This window comes from Camellia sinensis, chromosome 2 (genome assembly GCF_055761805.1).
Source record: "Camellia sinensis isolate YWXY chromosome 2, ASM5576180v1, whole genome shotgun sequence".
NCBI lineage: Eukaryota > Viridiplantae > Streptophyta > Magnoliopsida > Ericales > Theaceae > Camellia > Camellia sinensis.
The window spans coordinates 64,516,780-64,527,423 of NC_138962.1; the positions used below are offsets into that span (position 1 = coordinate 64,516,780).

Consider the following 10,644-nt stretch of genomic DNA (forward strand, 5'->3'; position numbering starts at 1 on the left):
AGATTTTTCTAGTGTTCTCTCTGCAACCCATCTGCGATCTCTCTCGCGCTTTCTCTCACCCACTTGTGATTTCTCGCACTCCCTCTTTCTTAATTGTGATTGTGAGATCACGATCTACTCTCTTCGTCGGTTTACGGCAGCGCTAAGGAACAGCTCACGGAGGGGTGGAGAGAATGAAAGGAGTGAAAGAAGGACGGTGCTGGGGAGAGAAGATGGTTGGTAGAAGTGACTAGGAGGGGTGGGGAGGTGCTGTGAGGTTGTAAATGGCGACGCCGACGCCGGCACTAGCACCAAATTTTGCAGAGAGAAGAAAGATGTGTAGGGTTTAGAAATATATCCAAAATGGTAATTTAATAAAGGGATATAAGTGTAATAAAAAAAATTAGTATGAAAATTGTGTGTACTAAGAGATTTGGTGGTGTGTAAATAGAATCACCCATATATTAAACGTACAGGAATACATAGATATACACATACATCAATTGGGATTTCAAATTGTGAGGCTTTAATGGGCATATAAATTAGGAAAAATTATAAATACATGAAGCAATGAGAAAAAAATTACACTACAAATGAATTTTTTTTTTTTTTGGGTGCAACTCTGACACACACGAAGAGTTATACCAAACACATGAATGAATTTGCAAAAAATACACACAAGAGAATTGTACCATCATAAAAATATATATTTTCCCACTATTCCACTAAAATTTAATGTTTCCTATAAACTATCATGAAGAAGATGGTTTGATCGCATAAGGTTAAATTTGGGAAAAAAATAGAGAAAAAGACTAAAAGGAATACCTATAATTTTAAAATTTAAGTTGAATCTAACTCATATAAATTTTTGGATAAATTATCAAAATTTTACTCTAATCCCTTTATTTTTAGTTTTAATAGCCAATCCCTTAAGTTAAGTTGCAATTTTATTCTTTCATCCAGACACTGCTAACAAAATTGATGAAATTTATCATTTAAAACATATGTGATATTTTTGTTGTTTTATTAGCATCCCTACACTTTTACTTAAATTTTACTTTAGTTCTCACACTTTCTCCAAATTCTCACTTTATTCCTTTCATTTTTGATTTCCTTTAGCTTTTTAAAGTTAAATGACAAAAGGTTGATTGAAACTTGATTTAAAATTTAGAAAGTTAACTATTACAACCTAATTTTCCCTTAAAAGTACTTTAAACATTTTTTTTTAATGTTTTTCTTTATTTATAAAATAAAAGAAACATTTGACTTTTTGTGCGGATAACTGACTAAGGGGTTGTTTGGGATATTCTAAATAAGTGTACTTTTTGACTTTTTATAAAATATGGGTTGAGTTTGAAGTGATGTGTTAGAGAGGTGATGTGACTTAAATAAGATGATGTAACTTAAATAGGATAGTGACTTTTTGACTTTTTTTATAAGTTGCCAAACCTGGCCTAAATCATAATTCTCCAAATTATTTGGTAGGAAAGAGCAAAAGGGATGATTTTTTTTTTTTAACTTGATTTTTTAATTTTTTTTGATTGTTATAGTTTGATTAAAAAAATTTCATTTATTTTTATTATTTTATAATAAAAAAATAAAATAATTAGGATTTAGATGTGATATTTTATTTTATGAATTTTTTAATTTATTTTGTCTTTTAGTGAACTAAATTAGTTCTAGTAACCTTATCAAACAGAATCGTTTGGAGACTAAATACTAGGGGTGCAACTTGGGTGGGTTCAGTTAGGTTGAGAGATTGCCCAAGTCCAGCCCAAGTTGTACTGAGATCTGTCCAGGCCTGCCTAGGCTCAAATTGTAACTCGAGGTTGCCTGCCGAAGCCTGACCCAAGTAAAATCCGAATTGCCCGAATTGTATATGAGTTTCAAATTTTTTTTTTTCACAACTACATTATTAAATTATTAAAATTTGACTTTATTTACATTTTTTTATTATAAAAAATCATTAATACCATCAAAACAAACAATTTATAAAATGTAAGACAGATACCGCTATAGTAGTCCTTACAATTTAGAAAAATGCTATGAACTCCAAATAAATTATCAATTTTTTACCAAACCTCTCACATGGGTGTGAGACCCACACAAATCACATGTGTGTGGGTCATACACTGATGTGAGAGGTTTGGTAAAAAAGTTGATAATTTATTTAGGGTCCTTAGCATAACTCTACAATTTATAAGTGAAAATAAAAAAAAAAATTAAGATTTTATCTTATATTTATATATAATATATATTCAATATGATTTAATAATCTAAATTACTTTAATATCATGTAATAATTAATAATTTATATGTATATTTAATATTTTTATATATTTATATATGTATAATTTGGGTTTTGAATTGTTCGGGTTGTTTAGCGTTTTTGTCCAAGTCCGTCCAAATTTAATTCAAGTTTCTGAATTTTTGCCCAAGCCCGTACCGAATTTGAGAATATCTTATCTAAACCTTAAAAAAATTAGGCTGAATTCAGATTGCTCGGATTAAGTCCGTCCAAGTTACACTTCTACTAAATACATTAGTTAAAAAGTCACAATAAATTATTACGTTACTCTTTTTATTTTTTTTTAATTTCTTTTCATAAAAAATTAAAAAATTATTACATAATCTATTTTCAAACGAGAAAGAATAAGCGCATATTCTTATCACGAAATGTCACGTTGAAACTGAAATTCATTCATAACCCACAAAATGTACTGATCTTGCTTTCAAATATATTAATCAAACATTCCTTTAATCAAATATTAGGCCCACCAATGTAAAAGTTGGACAAAAGACTTTCAGGGTCAGAGACTTATCAGAGTCTATACGTAAAGAAATTTTCCAAAATACTAGGCCCACGGATGTGAAAGTTGGACAAAAATACGCATCAAGGTCCTGTTTGTTTTTAGAGTTAGAATGGAGGTGATTGATAGTGAAAAATTGTTAAATTATTTTTATATAAAATAATAAAATAAATAAAAAAATATAAAAATTAAACATTAATATTTTTAAAAAAATTCTCAATATATAAAAAATAAAAAAAATAAAAAAATTTCTAATCCTCTCATTATTTTTTTAATACCATCTCTTCCTCCTCACTATGAATCCCCATTCCAAGGGTATTAGTAATACCAAAGTATTAGTAGTCCCAAGGCCATCTCTCAAAACAAACAAGGTATTAATAATACCAAGGTATTAATAGTCCCAATCCCCTTCCTATAACCCCAAACAAACGGGGCCTAAGACTTTCAGGGTTAGTGCCTTATCGGAGTCTATACTTAAAGAAATTTTCTAAAATATTAGGCCCACCAATGTAAAAGTTGGACAAAAATACGTATTAAGACTTTCAGGGTCACTGCCTTATCGGTGTCTATACGTAAAGAAATTTTCTAAAATATTAGGCCCACCGATGTAAAAGTTGGACAAAAATATGCATTAAGACTTTCAGGGTCAGTGCCTTATCGGAGTCTATATGTAAAGAAATTTTCTAAAAACATTTCGTCAAAGGAAAAGTCTGACTATGAAAGTAAAACCTAGAAAATATTTAAAATGTATTGGTTTTTTTGGCTTTCGAAAGTTAATTGTGTAAATTAAAATGTGCTAGCAATGATCAATAAGTCTTTACAGAATTTTAATTGCCAACCAATTATCAAACAATTATGTTAAAGTTCTTTCAGTCTCAATGAAGATGACTTTCATTGGTAGCTTTTTTAGGAGAAATTTACAAATGATTACAGATACAAAAAAATTCAGAAATTGAATTTCATTAAGTAAATAAGAACTTACAATGAAATGACATAGCCTTGAAAAGATTTACAGCAACGATTATTTGAAACTATTCCTAGGAATTGAAGTGCAGTACAGGAATTGAAATGTTGAAAATGTAAAGAATTGGAAATGCAAAACTGGAAAGAAATATGAAGTAAATAAACTGGTTTCTGGATCTGAGTCTGGGTCCTTCATTCTGGGGCCTTCTCTTCTTATACTTCCCAATGGTAACCGTCGAAGTGGGCTTCCAACCATCGAAATACACTTCCACGATCTTTGGTTTTGGTCCTGAACAATCTGCTTCCACGACACCTTCTTTGCAGTTGGGCTTCCCTCTTGAATTTGAATTTGAATTTGAATTGCGAGTAACTGTTGGGCCACGTCACCTCGCACCTTCTCACTGCTTCCATGCGACGCAGACCCACCATTACCAATATGAACTGCCACGTGTCTACCGTTGATTGGAGACTTACATTAACTCTCCAAAATACCCTTTACTAGCCACGTGTTAAGTTGCGATTGGCTTGTACAAAACATATAGCCAACATTACCCCCGCACTAATATACCCAATACTTAGTGATATTAGTGGACCAGTGCACTTTATCCACGTCCTAGGAAGTGCATGAACTTGGCTAAAGTATAACCGTCTTCTTAAAAATGAAGCACTAAACTTCATTAAATTCTTTCTTACGCTTTGAACATTCCCTCCACTATCTACGAATACGATGAAACTAATACACCTTCAATGGCCAATCAAGCCATCTCCTACATTGATCAAGCATACGAGGAGATATTTGACAATGATGACTGACCTCAAAAGAAGCTTCATGTATTTATTGGCCACACTTATCCGCTCCAATTTATACAAGTTATGGAAACTTTTGAATCGTACGAACCTCTGGACTAAGCATTTGCACAAATGGATCTTGGAAGCTCTTCATCTGCTCAAAAACTCTCTGTATGGGATGAAGTTGCTTCCTCTTCTTCTGGAAATACTTGTTAGGATACTTGGTTAACACCAGTTCAACCCTAAATAAGGGAACGGATTCATCACAGAATTGTTGAATTCGATGATCCTCTTCTAGTGCCTCCTTCTTCACGAAGCTCAGTAGTATATCCTTACGTACCCATTGATCGTCATCGTTGTCTAGAGGACAACCTGCTTTCGGCGTGGTATACCGCTTCCCTACCAACGAGAATAGTGCAGAAGACTCCTTTATCCAATTGAGACTTTGGGATTTCGTCCCTCATTTTTGGCTAGGAAGGCCAAACATTGTTCTTCTAACTGGCTGGAGATAGTGAATGACCCCCAATTTCCTCCTTTTGGGATGGACCCTTCTGCACCCTTTCTGTAATAACCCGACGCTCGTATATGATTATGGTATATTTTCAGCCCCTAATTCTGCGCTTTTAAATGCTTATCGTGAAATTTTATGTGGAATTAAGCTTAATTAAGTGAATCGTATGATTATGGATGCATATCTGTCTAATAATAGGAGAAAGATCTATTACAAATAGAATGTTTGGATCAGAAATTGAAATCCTTAGAGGCTTGATAATCCGAAATTGATTTTACATTTGTGATCAGAATAATTTTTAAGTCATAATAAGCATTTTTGTAAAAAATTGATTAGGAATGATTAAACTGATTAACTTTTTGTCTTTATTTAACTTTTATATAAATATCAATGCTCTTTAAACATTTGACTTGGAAAATTTATTTGATAAATATCTCCTAGAGAGCATTAGAGAAGAGGAAAAAAGGAGAGTTCAACAAGGAAGGGAATTGGGGCAAAAATTGTGAGGGTTTGTAGAGATTAAACCAAGCTATGTAAACTCCACCTTAAATTAAGCTCCTTCTTGGGTTTGAGTGAGCATGCCTTTGAATTGAGAGAGCTAGGGGTTATGTGGAAGTTTTGTATGTGATGATTGTCTAATTGGAAAGTTATGTTTACCATATGGTTGTCTTGGAAACTAATTTGAGTTAAATGAAGAAATTACACCTTACTTCCTTGTTAATTTCATGTGAATACTCACCTATGTGTTTGGATTATGTGGGTAGATGGCTATATATATATATGTATGTGTATAAGTGAGCCCAACAATAGATAGAACTTTGGAAAGAAATTGAATTGCGTTTATAAGTTAAAATTTTGATAAACTAAAGTTTGTGAATGTTTATGCTAATTGTATATCCTAAAAAGTTCATTGGTGTACCTATTTTTCCACCCACCCATGTGTGGTCTTTGTTGAGTTTGCATCTTGGTTCGGACTGCCATAACAGGGGCATGGCCGCACGTGCGGAAGACAAGGAAAATTGGAGATTACATTATGCTTTTGGCCGCTCGTGCGGGGAAGGGGGACCGCACGTGCGGCCCAGGCTGGGAAAAAATGTCTACTCAGTTTTCCATGCTCGACCCTTTGATATTTTCAGAATAATTTTTTGATGATCTTAAGATGGTTGTAAATTCATTCGAAACGTAATGACTCATGAAATGATTTAACAAGAAAAAGAAACTAATGTGTGTGTTATATATGTGTGTAGGACACACTCTGGAAGGAACCATTGCTCCGCCACAACATTGTGAGTAGTAGTACTATCGTAGTACGCTTTACTTACAGATAATGATTACCATTAGCATTCTGTTATCGCGTGTTAATTATGTAACTTATGTGAATAATTGAAAGAATGTGAATGAATGATGGAAAGGATGTGGATACTTTCATATGACTCTGGAACTCTGTAAGATTCTGAAACTAGTCTGCTCTGACGATATCTGGGCCTATGGCCAATTTGTATTTTCTGGTATGAAACAAAGTGCTGTACGGAACTAAGTGCTACAGTGTGAGTCACCTCTAGAATCCGTGCGAGACACCTCTTGGGTTCATACATGCATGAACAGGGCTGAGGCCGTTCTGCATTCAGGGCTTAATGCCCCTTTGTTTAAGGGCTTAATGCCACACTGTTTAAGGGCTCAATACCACTCTGTTCAAGGGCTTAAAGCCATTCTATTTAAAGACTGGGCCTAAGGCCGTTCTGAAATTAGTATAGAATCAGATTAACCATATGATCTTTGCATTTACATACGCTTTGTTATGTATCATGATTTAAGTTGAGCATCAAATTGTTTAAGTACTATTATTCACTAAGCCTGGCTCACTCTGTGTTATGTCTGCTTCTGTAGGTAACAAACCGGGAGGTCAGTCCTAACCCATGATGCCCGTTCTCTTTTGTCAACCTCTGTGTGTCCAGGCACTAGATGAAGCCGCTTATTTTTTTTTTGTGGAGATTTGTTAAGCTGTGGGCTTGTACACTAATTGTCTGTCTGAGGTTGAATGTACATAACTCCCGTAACCTCCAATGTTTTGTTATACGCCCAATCATGGGCTGGGTCTGTATATGTGTATGTTTTTTAACCAATGCCCAGGTGTATGTTTTCTGTATATTATTTACCTGTTGCGATGTTTGTGATCCTGGCATAGTAGTGGTAGCTCAATGGAGATTGTTTTATATTATTTTGTGATATTAATGCTTTCGTTCAGACCTCGTATGTTATGTATATCATGTTAAATATCCGTTTCTGAATAGGTCATGCCTAAACTTTTAGGGGCGAGTTTGGGGTGTGACAAGTGGTATCAGAGCACGAGTTGCTATCTTACACATGGATCCATTGAGCTTTAGGGTGTCTAGAAAAGACTTAGGCATCGTGCATGACATCTTGAAAGCATATGAAAAGATCGATGGCAACGTTAAATGTACTCTGCTAATGCTAACAATTTTAAACTATGTCTATTGTATATAATTGATTGTTATGTAGATTATGGTGAGAACAAGGATAGAAGACCCGGAAGATGCTACTTCTGCACGGTTGAACATGATGGAGAGAATGATCATAGAAATGCCCAAGACTTTACGGCACAGCAGTAACAGCCACAACATCTACTGCCACCACCACCGCCACCGCCACCGCCACCGCCACCGGTACCTCTACCTGTAGCACAAGATTTCCATGTTGAAGACCGGACCATCACCCTTACCAAGGAGTTTAAAAAGATAAAACCACCATCATTCAAGGGAGGAATAGAACCAATGAAAGCTGAAGCATGGGTGTTGGGAATAGAGAAGTTGTTCGAAGTTTCCCTTGTACCGAAGCCCAAAAAGTGCAACTGGCTGCCTTCACTCTTGAGGACGAGACACGGAGATGGTGGATGCTTAAGAGAACTATACACCAAGGATTGACATGGGACAAGTTCTTGGAATTGTTTTATGATAAGTATTTTCCTCAAAGTATGCGAGATAAGAAGGTGACTGAATTTGAAACTCTCAGATAAGGAAATAAAACCGTTGCAGAGTATGAAGCTCAATTTGCAGAATTAGCGCAGTTTGCACCTCATATGGTGGACACAGATTATAAGAAAGCATGCACATTTGAAAGGGGATTACGGGGTGCTATCCTGGACCGGGTTAACATGTTGAAGTTACCCACTTATGTTGATGTGTTAGAGAGGGCTGTTATAGCTGAGGGAAACCTTGCTGCTCAGAATCGGATTTCCGAGTGGAAAGGAAAGTGGCAGAATATTCAATGGTCAAAGGGGTCAACTACTCCACCAAACAAGAAACAAAATTCAGGGACTTCAAATACTTCTTCCCCTAGTCAGGATTCAATTCCTGTTTGTTCAGAATATGGAAAGAAGGATCGTGGAACGTGCTATCGGAAGTCTGAAGCCTGTTTTAGGTGTGGCAAAACGGGTCATTTGATAAGGAATTGCCCTCAGAGGAACCAACAAAATGGCAATAGGGCTGTTACCAGTTCAGCGGGGTCTACACCAACTTCCAACACCAAGTCAGTTGCCAAACCTGCTAACAATAAAGACACTGTGAGACAAGGTAGAGTATTTGCATTGGTTCCAGGAGATGTGCAAAATGCGGCAACAGTGGTGTCAGGTACATTTATTGTTCACGGTCACTCTGCTCATGTATTGTTTGATTCTGGCTTTACCTATTCCTTTGTGTCAAAATTATTTGCGCAAAATTTAGATAAGTCTGAGGAAAAATTGTCTTATATGTTATGTGTGTCTTCACCTTTGGGAGACCCTATGATCTGTGCTTCTGTATATTTGGCTTGTGAACTCCAACTTGGGGATGTCCGGGTATATGCCAATCTGTTACCTCTCGACATGACTTATTTTGATGTTATTCTGGGAATGGACTGGTTGAGTGAATATGGTGCAACTATAGACTGGTTGAGTAAATATGGTGCAACTATAGACTGCTTGACTAAGCAAATCAGTTTCCACCCTCCGGGACAATCAGAGTCTACTTTTCAGGGACAGGGAGTGACTTCTTCACCTTATTTGATTTCAGCAGTAAAGGCTCGTAAATTAATTCAGAAAGGGTGTCAGGGGTATTTATGCAGTGTTTTGGAGGGGCAAGTGATGAATGGGGATACTGACATGATTCCAGTTGTCCGTGAATTTCTGGATGTCTTTTCAGAAAAATTACCAGGATAGTTAATAGATCGTGAAATTGAGTTTACAATTGAAGTAGCGCCGGGAACACAACCCATTTCTAAGACTCCGTATAGAATGTCACCAGCTGAAATGAAGGAATTAAAGGTTCAGTTGCAAGATTTACTTGATAAGGGGTTCATCCGCCCGAGTGTGTCTCCTTGGGGTGCACCAGTTCTGTTTGTGAAAAAGAAGGATGGAACACTCCGACTTTGTATTGATTATAGGGAGCTCAATAAGGTAACGATCAAGAATAAGTACCCACTACTGCGGATCGATGATTTATTTGACCAACTACAAGGGCACAAGTCTTTTCGAAGATTGATTTACGATCTGGATACCACCAATTGAAGGTCAAAGTTGATGATGTTGAGAAGACAGCTTTTCGAACCCGATATGGCCATTACGAATTTCTGGTTATGTCTTTTGGAGTTACTAACGCACCAGCAACGTTTATGGATTTGATGAATCGCGTCTTTAAGCCCTATTTGGATGAATTTGTGGTGGTATTTATCGATGTCATCCTTATTTACTCGAAGAGTACAGAAGCTCATGAGGACCATCTTCGTCTAATTATTCAAACACTTCGAGAAAAGAAACTGTATGCAAAGCTGAAGAAATGTGAATGTTGGCTACACGAGGTAGCATTCTTGGGGCATGTAATAACAAATGAAGGAATCTCTGTTGATCCACACAAAATTGATGCGATCGTGAATTGGCCAACTCCTACCAATGTGACTGAAGTGCGTAGTTTTATGGGATTAGCCGGATATTACAGGAGGTTTGTCCAAGATTTTTCCAAAATCCCTGTACCGCTTACATAATTGACTCAAAGGGGGTCGTGTTTGAATGATTAGAACAACGGGAATCTACCTTCCAGGAATTGAAAACGGAGTTAACTACAGCTCCAGTCCTTGCCTTGCCATCTGGTATTGAAGGATTCGTGATCTACAGTGATGCTTCTCATAAAGGACTTGGTTGTGTGCTTATGCAAAACGGAAGGGTTATTCCTTATGCCTCTCGATAGCTTAAACCCCATGAGAAGAATTATCCCACACATGATCTTGAGCTAGCAGCAGTAGTTTTTGCTTTGAAGATATGGAGACACTATCTGTATGGCACTACTTGCGAAGTCTACACCGACCATAAAAGTCTCAAATACTTTTTCACCCAAAAGGAGCTGAATATGCGACAGCGATGGTGGTTGGAACTTATTAAAGACTATGATTTGCAGATCCATTACCATCCTGTTAAAGCCAACACAGTTGCAGACGCGCTTAGTCGAAAGAATGTGGGAAATTTGGCAAATCTGTTTACGGAGCGAAAGGAGTTGGTAATTGAATTGGATAAAATGAAGGTAGATTTTGTGGTGCATGAACAGG

At 36.3% G+C, this 10,644-nt stretch overlaps 1 protein-coding gene across 1 annotated transcript; it reads left to right on the top strand.

Moving 5' to 3' along the window:
- The first annotated feature begins 7,858 nt into the window (after positions 1–7,858).
- On the top strand, positions 7,859–10,086 carry LOC145813925 (uncharacterized). Its single transcript, XM_082910348.1, has 3 exons — positions 7,859–8,042; positions 8,106–9,238; positions 9,616–10,086. Exons 1-3 carry the CDS (start codon positions 7,859–7,861, stop codon positions 10,084–10,086), a joined length of 1,788 nt encoding a protein of 595 aa, XP_082766474.1.
- The last annotated feature ends 558 nt before the right edge of the window (positions 10,087–10,644 follow it).

Excerpts from the sequence above, each read along its gene's own strand:
- LOC145813925 (XM_082910348.1), top strand. The coding sequence starts at position 7,859 with ATGGGTGTTGGGAATAGAGAAGTTGTTCGAAGTTTCCCTTGTACCGAA. Across the intron at positions 8,043-8,105 it reads TGATAAGTATTTTCCTCAAA|AGTATGAAGCTCAATTTGCA; the intron begins GTATGCGAGATA and ends AAACCGTTGCAG. Across the intron at positions 9,239-9,615 it reads TTGTCCGTGAATTTCTGGAT|GTCAAAGTTGATGATGTTGA; the intron begins GTCTTTTCAGAA and ends CACCAATTGAAG.